Source organism: Oryctolagus cuniculus, chromosome 1, assembly GCF_051225735.1.
Source record: "Oryctolagus cuniculus isolate XC-2025 breed Fujian yellow rabbit chromosome 1, ASM5122573v1, whole genome shotgun sequence".
Taxonomy (NCBI): Eukaryota; Metazoa; Chordata; class Mammalia; order Lagomorpha; family Leporidae; genus Oryctolagus; species Oryctolagus cuniculus.
The window spans coordinates 152,609,256-152,630,616 of record NC_142867.1 but is presented as its reverse complement, the minus strand read 5'-3'; the positions used below and the strand labels follow the sequence as shown (position 1 = coordinate 152,630,616).

At 46.6% G+C, this 21,361-nt stretch overlaps 1 protein-coding gene across 5 annotated transcripts in view; it reads right to left on the bottom strand.

The window, feature by feature from the left end:
- GNA14 (G protein subunit alpha 14) overlaps positions 1–18,924 on the bottom strand; it is a 225,565-nt gene extending 206,641 nt beyond the window's left edge. For 3 of the 5 annotated variants that reach the window (XR_016236670.1, XR_016236674.1, XM_070050562.2), the window contains exons 1-2: positions 18,783–18,924; positions 17,985–18,190 (exon numbers count right to left, since the gene is read on the bottom strand). Coding sequence is in view for 1 of the 5 variants with exons in the window: in XM_070050562.2 (XP_069906663.1) it covers positions 17,985–18,108 (124 nt within the window). In the remaining 4 variants the exon portion in view is untranslated. Of the gene's footprint in view, positions 1–1,910; positions 2,051–17,984; positions 18,191–18,782 lie in introns of those variants that run through there. The other 2 variants (XM_089336599.1, XM_089336598.1) reach the window with 2 other exon arrangements.
- Positions 18,925–21,361: the final 2,437 nt, after the last annotated feature.

Below are 21,361 nucleotides of genomic sequence, written 5' to 3'. Positions count from 1 at the left end.
TGAGGCCATAAACAAGAGTGTCAATTTGTTAAGTCAACAACAGGAGTCACTGTGCACTTACTCCTCATGTAGGATCTCTGTCCTTAGTGTGCTGTACATTGAGATTTAATGCTATTAACAACTAGTACTCAAACAGTATTTTTCACTTTATGTTTCTGTGTGGGAGCAAACTGTTGAAATCTTTACTTAATGTATGCTAAACTGATCTTCTGTATATAAAGAGAAACGAAAATGAATCTTGATGTGAATGGAAGGGGAGAGGGAGTGGGAAAGGGGAGGGTTGCGGGTGGGAGGGACGTTTTGGGGGGGAAGCCATTGTAATCCATAAGCTGTACTTTGGAAATTTATATTCATTAAATAAAAGTTAAAAAAAAGAATCTGACTTATTTACTGTATTCTTAAGTTTTACTTAAGGAGAGTATGACTATATATTGAACTTATTCTCATTCCTTCATATTCATGGGGCTTGCAAAACTCCACCCAGCCAGGAAGAGAGGATTTACATTCTTGGTTCAAAAATTAGTCTTCAATCCCATACATTCTCTTGTGCCAGCTAGCCAGTAAAATCATCCTTTGTCCTTCCCCTCATAATAATTGATTTTCCTGCCTCGGAATTATATCTGTTTTAGAAATAATTCCTACACATATTGTTGAGCCTTAAAAAAAAGCAAGTACAGAGGCTGGCACTGTAGGGCAGCGGGTAAAACTGCCACCTGTGATGCCAGGATCCCATATGCGTGCCGGTTCTTCTCCTGACTGCTCTACTTCCAATCCAGCTCCCTGCTCATGGTCTGGGGACAGGAGCAGAAATGGCCCAAGTGTTTGGGCCCCCGACACCCATGTTGGAGACCCAAATGAAGCTCCTGGTTTCAGCTGAGCTAGCCCTGCAGTTACCTGCAGAGGGAACCAGCAGATGGAATCTTTGTTTATCCCCCTCCCTGCCTCTGTAACTCTCAATTTCAAGTGTTAAAAAAAAAAAAAAGTATCAACATTTCATTAGCTAGAGTATAGAGCCAGCTGCTATCAAAATAGGACCAACACATGCCAGTTCAGAACTCATATGGTAACATCATGGTGTCAGAGACAAAGATCATTTCTACTGCTTTTTCATCCTCAACACCCTACTTCTATCTCATGGTCAAAGCTGACTGCTGCAGCTCCTGCCATCAAGTCAGCCTTCTAGCCTGAAAGACTCCTTTCCTTCAAAGCTCACAACTCAGAAATGGCCTCTGTCACTGCAGTTTGCATGCCATGGGCTAAAACTTAGCCACACGGCCATCTCTAGTAGCAAGACAAACTGAGAAGTAGTCTTTAGCTGGGGGCCCATGTGCTTCAATAAAACTTCCAATATTAGAAAGAGGAGACCACAGATATTCAGGAGACTACTAGTAGGCTTGCTTATAAACATGCCACTTTGTATGTGAAAAAAAGTTAACACACATAATGAAAATTTAAAAGCTTAGGAGGGCCAGTGCTCTGGCGTAGTGGGTAAAGCCACTGCCTGCGGTGCCAGCATCCCATGTGAGAGCCAGTTCAAGTCCCAGCTGCTCCACTTCTGATCCAGCTCTCTGCTATGGCCTGGGAAGGCAGAAGATGGCCCAAGTGCTTGGTCCTCTGCACCCGTATGGGAGACCCGGAAGAAGCTCCTGGCTTCAGCAACTCCAGCCATTGTGGCCATCTGGGGAGTGACCCAGCAGATGGGAGATTTTCTTTCTGCCTCTGCCTCTCTAACTCTGCCTTTCAAATGAATAAATCTTCCAAAAAATTTAACAATTAAAATACAAGTTTAGATAACAACTCAGACACACTAAATCATTGGCCCACAGCCCAATGTCAGTATGTAATAAGGTTTTCATCAGTCCAGAAGTAGAATTTGAAATACAAGTGATTCAACATAAAATTTTACTAACCTCAAGCGTTATCCTCTCTGAAGTCCTTTATTTTTTCAAATCCAAACATCCTATCTTCTATGCAATACTGTTGACACCAAATGGTAAAGCGCTAGCCTACTTAGCCAGTGCTTATGGAGCAGCCAGGCACTATACATGATGCTGAGGATTCGTGGTTACGATCATCCCCACACTCAAGACGTCCAGTCTAGCAGGGAAGATGGAAGGGTGGCCGAATTCCAAACCAGCTTAAGTCCTATTTAAAAAAAAATGCAGAAGACACTCAGAAAATATTCTAGAGGCTTCATCTGGATTGAAGATGCAAAGGTTTCCAGGAGGGTTTTTAGGATGTGCTCTGAACATGGGCGTTAGCTGGGAGAACACTGAGGATTGCTGTAGGCAGGTGGGTCAGGAAGAGTTTGGCTCACTGAAGGTCCTAAAAGAAGATCTGCTGGCCAGAACTGGGTCATCCCAGGGAGTAACACAAGGGTCAGCAGGGGACCGAGAGAGCATCTCACACACCATTCACAGATTTTAGCTCTGCACTGAAAGGTAACGCAGAAACAGCAAGGTTTTCCGCAAAATAACAAGCCAATTTACATTTTAAAAGGTCAGGCAGGCTGCATGTGAGGAATGAACTTGGAGCGAATAAGTGGTGGATGATGAAGGTATCCAGTTAGGGAGTAGAGCAGCAGGGAGCAAGGCAAGAAGGAGGCCAATAGAGATTTGCCCCCTGGGGGTAGATTTTGGTGCGAAGTTGGGCAAGGGAGACAGAAGCAGGACTGTGATGAAGACCCAGGGCTCTGGGGTCAAGTTGCTGGGGTCAAAGCCTGGCTCTATCCTGACCAGTGAACTGTGCCTCAAAGCCTCAGTTTTCTCATCTATAGAGTGGAGAGAACAACAGCACTTCAGACACATAAGGAATTACTGAGACTGATGTGCCTGGGATAATGATTGCATGTATAAATGTCACCATTTTATCATTGTTATTTTTATGGTTAGTGTTGGCTACAACCAAAAGAGTAAAGAGACTCTCTGGATTCTGGTTTGAGCACCTGCATGGCCAGTGGTAGCATTTGTCAACATACAGTAAGATGAAAACACATGATTTGGGGAGAGAAGAACATGTGATCAATTTTGGATGTTAAATGGTTATCGTTGTCTGATGACACATTTTTTATTGCTTGTTTTTATACTAATACATTTAACTGTCTTTACTAGCAAACTTAAAGATGCATATTGCAACATTATTTTTTGCAATTGTTTTAAAACATGAACTCACAACCCCAATATCTGAAAATTACTATTTTAAATGACACCAATTACAAAGATTTGTGCCAACAAATGCAATGTATTTACACACGAACACATAATGTCACTTCAAATATCCCCCACTTAGGGCAATATAAAATCATTATCTCTGCCAGCAAAATAGAATGTCGTCAATTTCCTGTGAAATTTCCTCAGGTTCCGGTATGGCTCTTAGCACACTGCTATGGTTGGAACATGCTCTCCAAAACTAACAGTGAAATTTAATTGCCACTTCTATGGCAGCATGCAGTGGGACCTTCAAGAGGTAATTAAGCCTTGAGGGCTCTATCCGCAAGAGTGGCTTAACGCATTATTACAGGAGTGCCTTTAGTATAAAAACAAGCTGTCTGATGCATGCTCACTTGATCGTCCACCAGGGGATAGCATCACCCGACCCAAGCACCATTCTCATGGACTTCCAGACACCAGAACTACGAGCAAAATCAACTTCTGTTCTTTGTAAAGTACCCAGTCTCAGGTATTGTTACAGCAGCACACAATGAGCTTAGACAGAAACTTGGTACAAGTCGGGCTGTTGCTCTCCCACGCACCCAAAGACACTCAAGCGGCTTTGATACCCGGAAATGGGTAGAGGCAATGGAGAACAGGAAGAATAAACTAGAAAAAGCCCATGTTGCCATGAATGGAGCATTAAGCACAACTCTGGATAAGACTAAGAAAAAGAGTGCTGTAGGCAAAGTCTGAATCTTCTTAGAGATGACTTGAGTGGCAGTGATCAGCATGGTGGCCAAGGAGTGAGTGAATGGCACCAAGCGGTTAAGCCACTTGGGACTCCTACAAGCCACAGTGGAGTGCAGGTTTGAGTCCTGGCTCCCCATGCAGTTCCGGCATCCTCTTATGAAGCAGGTGATGGCTCAGATACTTGAGTCCTTGCACCTACCTGGGAGATCTGGATTGCATTCCCGACTCCCAGATTTGGTTTAACTAAGCAATGGCCACTGCAGGCAACTGGGGAGTCAACAAGCATACGGGCTATCTTTCTCTTTCTGCCTTCCACATCAAGAAAAGGAAAAAAAAAGCAGAATGTTAGTAGAAATGTCCAAAGTAAAGGCTATTATAATGCACTCTCAGAAATGAGCACTACAGCATGGGCAACCGCAGTAAAGCCACTCTGGTATACAACTGCAAAGAACTTGGTTGAATCATGTCCAAGCATGATGGTTTCTGAAAGGGGGGACTTAAAAGCAATGAGTTAGCATATCTGGTTGAAGAAATACCTAAGCAACAAGCATTCAAGCTGGCGCATGGCCACTTTAACCACACACGGTAAGATGCAGGAGCTAAGAAATAAATGAAGGGCAGACCTTATAATTATAAGCAAAGCAGAAAGATTTAGGAAATTCATGACCTGGCCACCTAAAGCGTGGGGAAAAAGTGTGTTGATGAGAAAATACTGAGGTAGAGGCCAAGCAACCATTTGGTAAGGAGATTTACAAGGATGGAGAGGAGCTGGGTCCTGTTCATCAAGACCAACAGCACTGCAGAGAACTTAGGCTGTCCAGCCCACCTCACACTGCCCATCACAGGCCCAGAGCTCTAGGGGCAGGATGGCCCAGGGATGCCTCCTCGAATTCTGGGTCAGTGCCCCTGGGACACCCCAGCCAAAAGGCAAGTGTCCCCAGGTGTGGTATGAGCCACAGCTCAGGACAAGTCATACACGTAGGTAGCATCCACTCGGTGTTGAAGTCTATAGACCCACAGAATGGCAGAGTTGTGAGGGCATAGCTTCTTCCACCTAGATTTCAAAGGGTACTGCAGGCTATCACATCAGGCATTGAACTACTGCAGAGAACTCCTACTAGGCTAAGTCCTAGTGAAGCCATGGGAGTGAGAGCCTCAACCCAACCACATCAGATTTCATTGAAACTCTAGACTTTGGACTTCCGGGCTGACTTTAGTGTGTTCTGAAGGATCCGAGTTTTGGGGGGCAGTTTAGGTATAATGCTATGGTTTGTCTTCTCTAAAACTCAGGTTGCCATTTAACTGCTACTGTGAAATGTTGGAAGTGAGACCTTTAATGAGTGATTCGTTCATAAGGGTTCCACAGTAATGAATGCATTAATGCTGTGATCATGAGTGTGGGCCAATTAACATGGGAGTAGCTTTAACAGTGACCTCTTGCACATGTCCTCTTAGTCCAACCTCTTTTCGTGTACACGTGTGTTCACTACCCATACCCTCTACCACGTTCTGACACAGCAAGGCAGCCCTTACCAGAAGGGGTCCATTGATCTTAGCCCTCCCAGCCTCCAAACTGTGAGAAATCAATTTCATTTCTTTGTATGTCATCCAGTGTGTGACACTTACCACAGCAGAAAATTAAAACACATTCCAAATTATGTTTAACTTAAGGATGTATGTCCTTGTAATGACTAATTCTCCTTTTTGAGCTTCTAGATTTCATATCTATAAAATTCAATGTGACGTAGGCCTCAAAAGCCCTGAAGCCTAACTCCCTTATTTTATATAGAGGCTCACTATGTATTTAGAAGATTACATGAAGACTACAATGAGCTGTGATTGTTCTCAAACCATTTCAAAATAAAGCAATGGGGAAAAACCGATTAGCACATTTATCAACTGTGTAGTCCTGGTTACACAGCAAAAACCTACCATGCACCAGAAAATGTCTTTATGGAAGTATAAAAAAAAAGTTAAAAAAAAAATCTCATTTCATTCCTGGGGCCCAAACTCAAATTTCATTATCCTCACATCACCAATCCAGATTAAGTACACATCCAAAATGAGCAATGAACCAAGATTTGGGCAAGTAAAAAGATAGTCTTGGAATTTCTTCAAGGCCTAGCCCAGACTTGTCTTAAAACCTTCCTAGATCATCCCAAACAGAGCACATGCAAGCGATTCTTTAGGCTACTCAGCTGGTGTTTCACTATATATGTATATATACACACTAAATTTTTCACTATATATACATACACAGGTACTTCAAAAATTCGTGGAAATTTTCATGAAATTAAAATTAAGTATGTTTTGTATCAATTTTGAGATCTACATGTAGTTTTCATAATATGCATTTTTCATGAACTTTTAATGGCTCCTCATACGAAATGGACAGATGTTGCCATTCAGCCAATAATTTAGCTAAGCTCACGTTCAGCACTGTAGGTTCAATGGTGAGCAAAGCTCTCATGCAGTTAGTTCAAAATCAGAAGAGAAATGTCCTGGACTCACCAACCGCCTGTATGTGGCCCATCCATCCACAGTCACTGGGAACACCATAGCATATACTGGTGCTCCCACACATTTGGCTGTTCTTATTTTAAAGGCTTCTTTATATGCATGTGACAGCCCACAATTGCAGGAAGCAAATCTCAATGTTGCATGTGAAAATACCACTTGAAATAGAATCCAGTGGGCTGATGGCAACAGGCAGAGGTTTCTTTTCCAATCTAATTTCAGCATTTAAATTGACTTCATGAGACTGAATACTATGTCAATAGCTATAGTAGTTTGTCTTTATTTTAAATTTGTACTCCCTGGTTAAGGAAAAAAAATTAAGTCACCTTATATCCTGATTCCAAGACTTATTCCCACACAAAATAAGGCATTTGCGGTTCAGAAGCTTTTGCACCGAATAGTACATTTACTGTGGTGGTGTTTACTTTCCTGAAAAGTTGTTTCTAAATCAATGATACGTTGTATAATCAATGTTGCCTTAGAAACCAAGAAATTCAACAGGAAGACGCCACTGACTCAATGAGTGAATAGCTGCTGAGAGCCTGGCCCTGTCTTCCGCTAAGCCTTCCCACCCTGCGGGGCCTTCTTTCTAGAATCCGAATAAGCGAGGCTTGCATTTGTGTTTCTCAAACTCCGCAGTCCTAAGGGGCCAATTTTTACAACGTTCCCATCAGATGAAGACCAGCACGCTTATGGAAAAATAGGAATGTTAAATTGCTGTAATGGTTTCTAAATGCTTGCTTTCCACTTCTGCACTTGTCTTGTGGACACAGACTGGCATGGGTTCACACCTGCATTTTGAGTGCACCGATTATGACTATCCATCATGAAGATTAAGTTGCAATTCCACAAATGATTTAGCATCCTCCTTTATTTGCTTTGGATCCGTAATATAATTAGCTCATATTTCCCCAATTACACTGTAGCTGAGCAACAGGAACAAACATTCTATGAAGAGTTACTCAAAAAGAAAACACTAATTTATGACATTCTGGAGAGCAATGGCATGGAGAATTCTTCTGAATTTAATAGATAGCTGCCCATCCATTCAGAAAACATCTTACAGGTGAAAAATTTTACCTTTTTCTCTCATTAAAAAATTGAAAAGATGTGAGAATGATTTAGACATTTAAAAATAAATGGACTTGACAATGAGAAATATTTCCCTTGGATGGAAATGCCAGGCAATGCTATATGGAGAGTAAAATTTCAAAGAGATAATTGATACATGCTTGTTCCTATGAGAATATGCTTCCTCAACACAACTAACTGCATGACAAAACTAAGTATTTAATGATCATTATCCCTAAAACTATTGTTTATAGGAGCCCAAGTGTTTGAATAGTATAAAGTATGGGGTCTGAGCAAAAGTAAACAACTCTTGCTTTATGTAACTTGCCAAGGGAAAAAAAATTCTTTTCCTGTCTGCCAGCCTGGCAACTTGGGACAAAGGCTCAAAGACCCACTACTATCTACCCAACTCAGACTCTGAAGACTGTTCATCAAGTTGATCAGGGGAAGCTGCTTCAACTTCCAGAAGGCTTTTCCCTATACAGGTCCAAACCAGGTGCCTCCTGGATACCTGCTCAAAGTTGGCCTTCAAGCCCAGATGGCTAATGGGAGGCTGGCCAGCTCCTGAGCTCCAGGCCGATGCTGTAAACAGAGGTTCAAGCTTGAGCGTGTGTCAGGTTCCCCTGGAGGCTTTAGGAATACAGACGGCAGCCTCCTCCAGGATTTGATTCAGAGCTCACAGTGGGAACTGAGAGTCCGCCGTTTTCAAAGGCCCCAGGGAAGCCGATGCTCACGCTGCTGGTCCTGGGGATGCACTTTGAGAACCACTCACATGAAACACCTGCTGACAGAACTGGGCACATCTCCAAGGTCACCTGATCCCAATCTTTCATTTTACAGGTGAGGGCCTGGGTTCGGAAGGAAGGCCTCATTCAGGATCTTATACCCAGTACTCAGTCTCTACTCATTTAAAACACGGAGGCCTCCAGAGCTTAAATACATTACTCATTTCATAATTCTAGCCATGCGCTACATGAGGACATCTCAGTCACTGGTGGATCACATATAAGACAGTGTTCCCACTGGATTATGATAGAGCTGAAAAGTTTCTACCTTCTAGTATTTTTACTGGACCTTCTCTATGCTTATGTGTTTTCAGGTACACCAATATGGTGTTCAGATATGGTGTTCAGTTCACTAACCTGTTGTATAGGTTTGTAGCCTAGGAGCATACCTGCTAGGTCTGCAGTAAAAACCATCCAAGTGTGTGTAAGCATGCTGTGACATTCACACAAGGCAATCACATAATGATGCATTTCTCAGAACGTATCCCATCATTAAGCCATGCATGACTGTTTTGGCTGCAAAACAGGTCTTAGCTCTCTGAGAAGAGGCACCAACAGGGACTTCATGTTGTTGGTCCTTGAACACACATGCCCTCTGGGAAGCATGGGGTCCATCGACTTCCTAAGCACAGACAACTGGCCTGAGCCCAGACAGGGCAGTAGTGGCATAATGGAAATTACTCTGGAGGTGATGGTAAGAGGCAGGGGAAGGGCTACAGACTCAGGACATGTGGGGAGCAATTCGGACTAGACTGAGTTACTGGAATTAAGACTTATTCTATGCATCTGCTTTCCCACAATATGGCGCTGAGAAGGGAAACAGCTTCTACACAGCTGCCTCCAGTTCAACCAATAAACTGTAGGACCTGCTCCTGATTGGAGGAGAGCAGCATACTCGGCGTGTGGGCAGCAGAGTTGGGATTGGCGGAAGAGGACTATAAAGGAGGAGAGAGACGGCATGCACCAGGAACATCTAAGAGGAACATCTAAGGGGAACATCTGAGGGAACACGGAACATCTGAGGGAACACTTGTGCAGCCCCCGAGAGAGCCGGCCGGCGGTGTGCCGCTCCCCCGCGGAAGTGGGGAAAGTGGCAGGGGGAACCGCCCTTCCACGGAGGTGGAAGGGACGGTAGCCAACCCGGGAAGAACCAGCAGCAAACCCGGGGAGGGCCGAGCAGACGAAAGAACAGCGCAGGGTCCTGTGTCGTTCCTCCACGAAGACGGGGAGCAACAGGACATGTGATACCTGAGGTTTATAGGCTCTTCGAGTATTGAGTGATCAGGAAAAGTGAGTTCCCATTACGAGGAATCGTGTCATGGACTCAAATTTCTTCTGACATTAATCAACTCTAGTCTTACCATTTCTCACTGTTCTTTGCTATTACTTTCCTGGTTTCGTCCCACAATCCCAAGAATATCGCCCAGTCTTTCACCTAGACCATCTTTATAAAGGATCCTTTCAGCCTAAGAGGCACATGTTGGAGGGGAATAACAGTGCCATCCAGCTGCTCTACTCCCTGAAACCTAGGGCTGAGTAACTGAATGGATGTCCTCACCTCACCCGTAGATTCCAGAGAACTTAGGCTTCGCAAAATTCAAACCACATGTAGAATTTCCATACTCTATCAGCAATCCCATACTAATTTTCTTTTTCTTAAAAACTATGTTTGAACTTGGTCATCCATTCCATTGTTAAAATTGTTTTGTTATTTTCATTAATACCGGGAGCATGTCACATGGGTAGTGCTTCTCCTATTTTGTGTTCTTATTTAAAAGAACAATTTTACAACTATATTCTTGCTTGAAATGTAAAAGGTTTATTCTGGAAAGCAAATAATGAAACTAAGAACAATGTATTAACTACCTGGTCCAGTTTTTAATTAACAGCCTCTAAGCAACAATGAGAACTTGTTTTGCCTATTTGTGATACAGGCATATCATCATGCATTCATTAAGAATTTTGTATCCAAATGGTCCAGATCATTTCTAAATGGTCAAATATCATTCTACCATGTTAGCATACTTTCTGTATAATTCAGTAATTACTAAAAACAATATTGGTCCAGGCGCTAGGATGTAGAAATCAGACAAGTACAACCCAATCTCATGAAACTTGATCAACAGACGGACAAGTAATCAAAGTAGAATCCCAGTTCTTTCCAAGACAAGATCTATGAGGAAATAAAGGAGATGACAGAATTGAGCAACTAAGAGTAAATGATACAAGGATGACTCCTGGTAGCATAACCAGGAAAGGCTTTGCAGAGAGGTCAATGTTTCAGTCAAGATGTCCAGACAGAGCAGACACAGCCATATATCTGGAGTGGGACTGGGGAACCGAAACAAGGATCCAGAAGACAGAGCAAGCCCAAGGACCAGCAGTGCGAACAATGCAATTATGTTCCAAGAACAAAGGGGAGAATGACTTCTGCAGAGCCAGTCAAGGGAAGAGACGGATGCTACGAGCATTCCAAGAGGTGAGCATGTGGTGGGAATTTATTCTCAGTGTATCTGTAAGACACTGAATTTAATCAAGGTAAGGCTAAGACCTAAGTTTCAAAATGGACAAAAGAAAGGTCAGGTGTGTTGGTGTGAAATTGAGGATACTGCAATAACACAGGAGGGCAGGGGCCAATCAGCCTTGGACGAGATCTGCAAAACATTAGGCATTCAAGCAATGCTGGTGGGTGGGCTTTAGGGGTTTCCTGGGAAAACAGGACACACATATGAAACGCATGCTTAAAACACAAATCCAGTAAGTAAAGACAGGCCATAATATGTACAGATCTTTTTGTGCTTCCGTTGTCTGAACCTTACATTTAGATTTCTTTGACTTCGCCTTTACCAATGCATTTAGAAAATGGTACACTTCTTTCCTTATAGAATGTCTCACATTCTGGGGCTGGTGCCTTGGCGCAGCGGCTAACACCCTGGCCTGAAGCGCCGGCATCCCATATGGGTGCCGGCTCTAGTCCTGGTGGCTCCTCTTCCCATCCAGCTCTCTGCTGTGGCCTGGGAAAGCAGTGGAAGATGGCCCAAGTGCTTGGGCCCTGCACCCACATGAGACCTGGATGAAGCTCCTGGCTTTGGATCAGTGCAGCTCCAGCCGTTGTAGCCATCTGGGAGTGAACCAGCACATGGAAGACCTCTGTCTCTACTTCTCTTTGTGCCTCTTTCAAATAAATAAAATCTTTTAAAAAGCCTCACATTCTATAACTTGGTCATTTGGGGCTGCCTCATATGTAGCACCCACCTTTTCAGGGAGGAATACCAGAAAAAGGAGGCAGCCCAGCCCCTTGCCCATGTAGAAGCTTAAGGCTGACTGAATTTTATTAAACACGCACTCAAAATAAATGGCACTGACAATGTGCCAAGTGCTATCCAAAGCACTTTAAAAACAGTGACTCATTGAGTTCTCCTAAGTATCCACCTAATATGTTTGTTATTCCCATTTAACAGATGAGAAAACTGACCTATTCAAGGATAGTAATGGCTCAGTCAAAAACCCTACATTTTAGGCTCAGCCATACTGGCTTGAAAGAACATGTTTCTCACCACTAGAACATGCTGCCTCTTCCCCAGAAACCTGGCAGCTGAGCACATCAGAAGGCCCGAGGTTGTGAAAAATGACACCAGGGATGTGCAGTGCTGCTGTGGAGGTGAGCGACCAGCACAGCAGCCGCCACAGTCACACAAGCAGCTGCCTTGTGTCCTTGGTGGCTTGGACCCACACCAGCATTTGCTATGTCAAGACTCCCTTGGCTTCTGCCCTTTTGCTGAGCCTGCTCTCCAATTCCCATCGATTCTGAGTTTCCTGCTTCCCCTTCAATAAATTCTTCTTCTGCTTAAATGATCTGCAACCAAGAACCCTGGCCAGCAGGGTTCATTTAGCCGTCAGCAGAGAGCCAATTGCTCATAATGAAAGGCAGGGCTCCCGCAGAGGCTCTGAGAGTCCCAGCCCCCTTCAGAGCCCTCGGATTTCCACCACTGACTTACCGCTCCTGACAGTGTTCGCAGCCCTGGCTGCCTGGCTCGCGAGGGTCCCTGAACCCTGTATATCCTCTGGCCAGAATGGACAGATTCAGGAGTGTCCCCGAATCCACATGAGGCCCTGGGCTCACCCTAAGGTATGAAAGTCAGGGCCAAGGGCTCACATTTGGAAGCAAGTGAAATCAAGTCGTCACAATGGCAGTGGCCGGGAGAAGGGACCCCACCCCGCTGCCCTGGCCCTTGTCTTTGCACTAGTTGCTATTATTCAGATCCTCTTTATTCCCGAGATGTGCTAGCGAGCATCCTCCTAAGGCCCCTCTCGGCTTGATTTTCAGCCTGTCTTAACAGTAGCCACCTCTCTCTGCCTACCTCCCTCCATCTCTGCAACCCCACAGATGGGAGTTCTTAAAGTAACATTTCTCCCTCCCGATTCAGTTATCAGAACAGGAAAAAGCAAAGGATGAAATATACTAGAAGGATCTTAAGAAAAAAGGACCCTTTGACGGTTATGACATTTTTATACTGCTTTTTGCCCAACTCTGTCAGATTTCCCCATTTTATATCTGTTTACATTTAACAGTCATTTCAGTGTCAGAAGTTTCATCCTCTTAGGACATGCTTAAGGCACTTGATCCTTCAGGTACTTAGCTACTGAGGACTGATTCGAATTAGCGGATTCGATGTCTTTATTTCACATGGCTTAAACGCCTTAGCAGACAAGGTGCAGTTCTCCAGAGCCCCTCAGATAAACAGTTGATTCCCTGGCTGGGAAAGGTTGGGTACAAGATGAGCCTGGAGCATGGTGTTAAGGCCAATAGCATGAAAGCCCATGAAAATGTTCGATTAAGGACACAAAAAATACAAGAACCAAAAAACAATCTCCAAGTCCACACTGGACTGGAAGTGGTGATATGTCACTAAGGACATACAAGTAACTGACAAGCCTGGGATATAATGGACGTAAGTATTGTATCAATACCTAAATTTCCCAAAAAAGCTTCCTAAGTGGACTGTGCTTATGTAAAGGATTATCCCTATTTTTTGGGGGGGAACATCACACTCAGTATTTTTGGGTAAATGCCACAGGGTATGTAATTTACCCTCAAACATTTGGGAGAAACTGAAGGCAGCATGCAAATGAGGAAAACGGGATAACAATTCAACAATGGGTCAACTGGGAAGAGTATACACTTATGTTAATTTTCAAGAAAAATAGTAAAAGTCACATATTTCAAACTGTTTCTAATAGTTGAAGATTTGGGGAGAAGATTGACCAAAGAGGCACAGGGAACTTCTGGGAATGATGGAAACGTTATCATGATTCTGTCTGTGCACGTTTGTCTAAACATCTAACATACACACTTCAGACTGATGAATTTTAGTATAAGTTGTACCTCAGTAAAGTTTATTTGGAGAGACTGGTGTTGTGGCACAGCAGGTTAAGCCACTGCCTACCATGCTGGCATTCCCTATCACAGGTCCAGTTTCAGTTGCAGATTTGCTTCTAATCAAGCTCCCTGCTAATGCACCTGGGAAGGCAGCAGCAGATGGTCCAAGTGCTTGGGTGTCTGCACCCATATGGGAGACCAGTAAGATTTTCAGGTCTTTGGTTTAAGGGGGAGAGAACTTAGAATCAGTTTATGACTCAGAACAGCCTAAGGGAAACTCAAAGCAAAACATTTCTATTAAAACACTGCCAAGACAGTTTAGACCAACTACCATGCAACCTGCTGTGGGAAGTGACATCTCCCCAAAAATGCTCAAAAATGAAGACATGACGGCTGACACCTAGTACTCACCGCCAGAAAAGCCCAGACAAGTTAGTCCACAGCTAAGCAACAGCAGAGCCAGGGTTGGACATCAGGTAGTGTGGTCTAGGATCTACATTTTTAACACACCAATTCTAGGTTTTGAATGTGCTCCTGAGATTTCATGTTCAAAACTTAATCGCCAAATTCATGTGAATAGAACCTTTGGGAAGTGATCGGGTCATGACGGTTATGCCCTTATCTGTTTCATCCATTCATGCATCAATAGTTTAATAGTTCATTGACTAATAGTTTACTAGGTTATTGGGGAAAAAAGCTAGTTCTCTGGTACACTTGCCCTGTCTCACCATGCAATGCCTCTACTATGTTACCATACAGCCGCAGCCCTTACCAGATGCCAGCACTGTGCTCACTGATTTTCATGTCTCTAGAACCATGACCTCAATCAACCTGTCTTGGTTATACATTACCCGCTCAGTCTTTTTTGCTAAAACAAAATACTGAAGACAATATGCTATGGGTTGAATTATGCCCTCCCACCCCAATCCATACGTTGAAGGCCCCTGGCACCCAGTAACATAGAATGTGACTAGAGATAAAGATCTTTAAAGAGCTGATGAAGCCAAAATAAGGCCCTAAGAGTAAGGCCCTAACCCAATAGAAGTGGTGTCTTTACAAGAGGAATCAACACCAACAATATACAGCTACAGAGCAAAGCAGCCGGCTGCAGGCCAAGGAAAAAGGCCTCAAAAACAAACCCAACAGCACCTGCATCTTGGACTTCCAGCCTCCTGAACTGAAAACTTTGTTTCTGTCAAGCCACACTGTGCGTGGTATTTTGTTCTGGCAGTCCTACTAAACTAATACAACCAGGAGACTTGAAACCAATGCCTTTTGTTCGAGAGGTCCAAGGTGAAATCTGCATCTGAAGTTAAGCCATCTACAACCCAATTAACCACCAACACTCCACCAAGCTTCGTTTAGCACGAACATCAATGAGAGCTCGCTTATTTGCTGTTGTCTCGATTCTTTTATCTGGTACCGATTAGTACCCATCAGTGTTCCTATCAGGACTCCTTTTTGTCTAACTTTTCTCCAAGGAACTGATAAGGCATGTCTCATTTTCCTTATCCCCTTCTGACATCTTGCAATGATTAGCCTTAACCAGACAGCTTCTCTCTTCCCTCTGGATACTAACCCATGCTTTTATAAAGCACAAACAAGATACCGTTCCACCAAAGGCACTTCAGAAATATTCTCATCCTTATTGCAAAAGCACACTTTGCTGTAAAATAATTGGTGGTTAAAAAAAAAAGATAATCGATTCGATTCCAGGCTCTGGTTCTTGACTCTGGTTTCCTGGTAATGCAGACCCTGGGAGGCAGCAGTGATGGCTCAACTGACTGGGTCCCTGTTAATCATGTGGGAGACCTGGATGAGTTCTCAGGTCCTGGCTTTGTTCTTAGCCCAGCACCAGCCACTGCAGGCATTCGGCGAGTGAACCCCGAGAAGGGCATGCTTGCTTGCTCTGCCTCTTTTTTACAGGTTAGTGGTTTTGGGGATCATTTGCTGCTCCTTACAGGATCTGAACTCTCATTTGCAAAGTGGAGTTTTCACCTGAAACATTGAGCAGTGGACGAGATCATCGCTTACTATGGAGGCTCGGTAACATTTTCAGTAAAACTGTACAACTTCCGACAACTTCAGATACCCCTCCCTGTTACTGTAGCTTCTGAGTCACCGCCTAGTCCTTTATCCTAAGAAATGGGACCATGTCCCACTTCTCAGGAGACTGAAAGAAATCAGAGGGTTTTAAGTCAATCCTTGAGGTTCTGAAGACGTCCACGTGGTTTGGAAACTGCATTTTTAAAAGCAAAGTTGTCCCTGTGTCATGCCTGTTAGTCTCTGATGGGCATGACAAGACAATGAGGGTCCTGGGAGGTCAGGCAGCGCCTGGGGGGTGGGGGGTGGAGTAGGAGGAGTGCTGGGGCAAGGGCCTGGGGGAAATGAGCAAGTCCCCTGGATTAACCCTAACTTTCAGAGCAAGCAAGTTACCTACCAACATTCCTCCTTCAGTCTGGGTCTAAATCCAAGCACTTTACAGCCAATGAATAGGCCTACCGCCAGTGCAGTAGTGCTCAGCTTCTGCCTAGTTGTTCATACAAAGAGCTAGCATTTGTCAAGCTCCAGACATATTCTGGACACTGTACTTTGAAACACTCAGTTATATCAGTGAATAAAGTAAAATAAGGCTTGGCCTACCCTTGAGAACCAAAAATCTGCAACAAAGCCAGGCTTGCCCCGAACGTTGAGGGGACCCGGGACAAGCAAGGGTACAAGGGCAGACCTGCATTCTGAGAGCCTTCATTAAGCCAGCACACTGTCACACAATCCTCCTTTGACAATGCAGCTTTGTCAAGGCTTGGTACAATTCCAAACCCTCAGACCCCTGGGCAGGCAGGGAAGGGCAGCCTTGGCCAATGGCCAGATCCCAAACCAGGTACCCTCTCAGAGGGCTTCGTGGGTGCACCTGTGAGAACCCGAGCTCCCACCCACCTTTGCCAGCTCATCCACAGCCCCAGAATGCAACTGTCCCTTTGGGCTCTTCCCTCTACACCAGCCCCAGCCCTAACAGCAGGCTTGGAGCCCTCTAGGCATGGAATTCAATCCAGTCTTGGGGGAGAAGGGACAGAGTGTACTCTGGATGGCCAGCCCCTGGAACCTGCAGACTCCCAACCCTGAAAGCGAAGGGTTACAGCCTGGGGAAGGCCAGACCAGGTCCCTGCACCCAGGGCAACAGGCACTAGGGGGTCCTCATGCCCCCACTCTTAAGTCAATATGGACTGAAAACCTCTCTCTATTTCCCACTAACCAGATTGACTTTTCTAGAAGGTTTGAGAGGCGAGTCCTCATGCTCACATTAAAGGCAAGGTGTCAGAAGATTCCTGTCAGAGGTGGAATAAAAAGGTTATATGCACCTGTGCTATATATATATAGTATATAAAAGGTTATATTATATCTGTGCTTGTTTAAAGATCGACAGAGACCTTGGCCTGTAAGACGGGAAAAGGTAGACATTCCTCATAGCCCACGCCCTGAGCTGCTTCCTTCAGAAAGCCAGACGGGGCAGACCCGAACCGAGGCCCTTTCTGCTTTGGGAAGTGGGTGCCCCAGCTCAACCTTTACAGAGCCCAGGAGTCTGATGAACAAGCAGGGAGTACGGGGGTGGCAACGGCGACCCTGGGACGGAGCCCTCGCTTGTCGAGCTCGGCGAGCAGGTGCCATCTGCCTGTAATCCTCTGGCCAGAAGCCCCCTTGGAGTCAGGTGGAGGAGGGCAGTCAGAGCAGAGGCCAAGGGCACGGCCTCCACTCCAGCGACTAAACCTACCATTAGCTTTGCTTTTTCCCAACCAGCGCCAAGCCACCAGTCTTCCAGCCCTACGTTTCTCATTCTCTTCAAGCAGTCCATTGCCTGCCTGCATCGCCAGCTGGTGATGGCCCTAAGATTCAGCAGGGTCCACACCGGGGAAGCGCCTGGTCGGCTTGGTTTAGAACTCAGAGGCTTTCGGCCAAGGCTGCAGCTGAGCCCAAGCGGTGGGCCAGGTAGCTCCTCCCCCCACCCCAACCTCACCAAGTTGGGGTTTTGCACAAACTGTATGCTGGGGCCCCGGGGTGGGGAGGGTGTGGCGACCAGATGCGGGAGGCTGGGGGTGCAGCCAAGAGGTCAAGGGTTAACGTCCCCGGCCCTGTTTTGAGATAAGGGAATGAAGTGCCTTCTAAAGAGGCCCACCCACAGGTGCCAAGGACCAGTGCCGACGACGCGTTCGCGAGCCGGGGCTGGAGAGCAGAGCCCTGCGCTGCCGGACGCGGGGGCACCAAGCGCGGCGAAGGTCCGCGAACCAAGGGGCAGGGAGGCGAGCCCAGCAGGTGGAGGACGCAAGCACTCACCCAACAAAAGCAGCTTGAGCTCCCGGCGTGCGTCCTTCCGGTCCCGGCGAAGCTGCCGCTCGATCTCGGCGCTGATGCGCTGGGACTCCTTCTCCTCCGCGGACAGGCAGCAGCAGCCGGCCATGACGCGCGCTACACCCGACGGCGCGACGCCTCTCCGAAAGCGCCGGTCCTCGGCCCGGCCAATCTGCGCCGGGCACCGGGGTCTGGAAAGAAAAGCCCCCGGCCGATTTGGGTTTCGGATCTTCCAGGCTCAGCGCCTCCTCGAGGGTCGGCTGCGAGGCGGGGGCAAGTGCCTTGCGGTGGAAACGCTCCCGTGCACCGTGGTTCTGGGTTCACCCAGGGAAGTTGAGCGCAGCCCTTAGCACGGGAGCCCCCAAACGCACACAAACGGGGGCAGGAGACAGACGCTTGTAGAAAGTTGGGGCGTCGGTGTCCGACGGAGCGTGGAATCTCCCGGGCTGGCGGCAGGCGCGGTGTGGGACCTGCCTGCAAAGTTCTGAAAACCTCAGCTGTGACCGCAGACTAAGACGGAGCGGAAGGGCTCTGGCTGGTGCGTGTGGCGCTCAGCTGCAGGAGGAGGCGGGGCGACTCGAACCTGCAGCCCTGGCGTCTGCCCGAGTTGGCTCTCGGGGCACCCCAGGCGCCTAGGGGCGGGCAGCGAGCTAGGGACGCGGAGCCAAGTCCCCCACACCTGCGTCTCTGGCTGCGGCGTCCCGGCGCGGTGTGGGCTGCCTGCCAAGGGGTCTGTTACCAGCCCGCGCTGGCTGGCCTCAAGATCGGGGTTCTTTCGCCTACCTGGACGCCCCAGGCCACTTGGTCTCCTGCGCAAAAAGTGCGACTGGGCGGGAGCGCGCTGGCTATGCGCTTGAGGAGTCAGCAGCGGCTGGGCTCATTTATAAAGGAGCGGGAGAGGAGGGAAAACCCCATCGGCCCTTCCTACCCCACCGGATGAGGGGGCCTAAGGATGGGGGAATGGAAGACGCTGGCTGCTTTGCATTTTATGATGGGAAACACGTGTGCTTTGTCGAAAGGGCTGGCGCGTCTGGCAGCACCTGGCTAGTGCCCTTCGGCCCGCAGGTGGGCCCGCCCAGCCACTTTGGCCCGGCCCCCAGGACGTGGGGCTCGTGTTTGAGCAGCCTTAATTAAAAACTTTTAAAAAATTGAAAGCACCTCCTGTGAGTCGAGACGGCAGGCACAATAGAATGCTGATTACAACGTCTGGTTTTCACCTGCATGAATTCGGAGGCACAAGAAGGGAGAAGGTGGAGGGAAGGCATCCTGTTGTCTCATCGGTGAGCAAGTTAGCATGTGCTGTGTAAACACTCCACGGCCTTAGGCGGTCAGCTAATGCTGCCTCTCTTAAGAGCAGGTGTAAGTGCCTTTCCTGTGAGTAGCATGTATTTAACCCAGAAGCACACTGAGTGGAGTGGTGCGTGCCATTGTATAAGGAACTTGGCATCCGGATGCTGTCTGGCTGCCAGGTCCTATTTATTTTACAGATAAAGAAATGTAGACGAACCAGGCATTAAAAATGCTTGTGTACCCGTTCTTCTTAAATGCTAGATTTTAATACAGCTGCAGGCACGAACTGACGGAAACAGTGACCTCTACAGGAAAACTCTTGGACTTTTTCCCCCCTCTTTTTACTTCTTGCTTTTAAAAAGTTAATTAGAAAGAGAGAGGTGTACCCATTTTCTGGTTCACCCTTCACACGCCCACAACCTGAATCTGGAAGCCAGAACTCAATCTGGGTCTCACAGGTGAGTGGCAGAGACCCGAGTACTTCAACCAGCAGCTGCTGTTTCCCAGGGTGCACATTAACAGGAAATTGGGATATGGAGCAAAGTGAGGACCCAAGCCCGGGGAAGCAGATCTGGGATGTGTCATTCATTCATTCATTCATTCATTTGAAAGTCAGAGTTACACAGAGAAGGAGAGGCAGAGAGAGAGAGAGAGAGAGGTCCTCCATCCGCTTGTTCACTCCCCAGTTAATCGCAACAGTTGGAGCAGCGCTGATCCGAAACCAGAAACCAGAAGCTTCTTCCGGGTCTCACTCGGGCCATCTTCTACTGCTTTCCCAGGCCATAGCAGAGAGCTGGCTGGGAAGTGGAGCAGCCAGGTCTCCAACTGGCACCCATATGGGATTGAGGCCAGGGGGTTAACCCACTGAGCCAAAGCGCTAGCCCCGGGATGTGTCGTAACCTCTAGATCACACGTGTGCCCCAACATTTTAAATTTTTATCCTTCATTATTTAGACCTATGTTTCCCCATTAGCTCTTAATAAGATTCATTTAAAATTTGAGGATAAGACCTCTTGGCTTCTCAAACTAATTGTTGTATTGTAATTATTAGTATGTTATAGCATTTTTATGTTAGGATTACATTAAAACTAGAGCAAATTGGAACTCCAAGTTACCTGGAGAAAGTGATCTGTTAGGTCTAACATTGCTGATTTCAGAAAAGTTCCGAAACAGTGATTTTGCCAAATCTGCATGATGTTTCTGGATTCATCAACTTGGCAACATACATTAGAAGCCTTAGATACATCCACCCCGTTGATCAAGCAAATAATTCCTCCCCTAAGAAATAACCATGGAGTAACCCCTATCATGTACTGTCGCTCCCTCTCTTCATGGAGGAACGACACTAAACCCTGCCTAGGCTTCATATCCGAGTCACGGCACCATTATGTCGCTCCCCCTCTTCATGGAGGAACGACACTAAGCCCTGCCTAGGCTTCATATCCGAGTCACGGCACCATTATGTCGCTCCCCGTCTTCGTGGAGGAACGACACAGGACCCTGCGCTGTTCTTTTGTCTGCTCGGCCCTCCCCGGGTTTGCTGCTGGTTCTTCCCGGGTTGGCTACTGTCCCTTCCACCTCCGTGGAAGGGCGGTTCCCCCTGCCACCTTCCCCACTTCCGCGGGGGAGCGGCACACCGCCGGCCGGCTCTCTCGGGGGCTGCACAGGTGTTCCTTCAGATGTTCCCTTTAGATGTTCCTCTTAGATGTTCCTGGTGCATGCCGTCTCTCTCCTCCTTTATAGTCCTCCTCCGCCAATCCTAACTCGGCTGCCCACATGCCGAGCACGCTGCTCTCCTCCAATCAGGAGCAGGTCCTGCAGCTTGTCAAGTTGGTGAGAGGCAGCTGGGTAGAAGCTGTTGCCTCCTCTCCCAGCGCCATATTGTGGGAGAGCAGATGCATAGAATAAGTCTTAATTCCAGTAACTCAGTCCAGTCCGGGTTGCTCCCCACAATGTACTTGCAAATGTTACTCCTAATAACAGCACAAGAACTCAAAACAACCTAAATGTCCAGCAACAGAAAATGGGCTACATAAATCATGGTTTATCCATATAATGATGTTATATGGTCA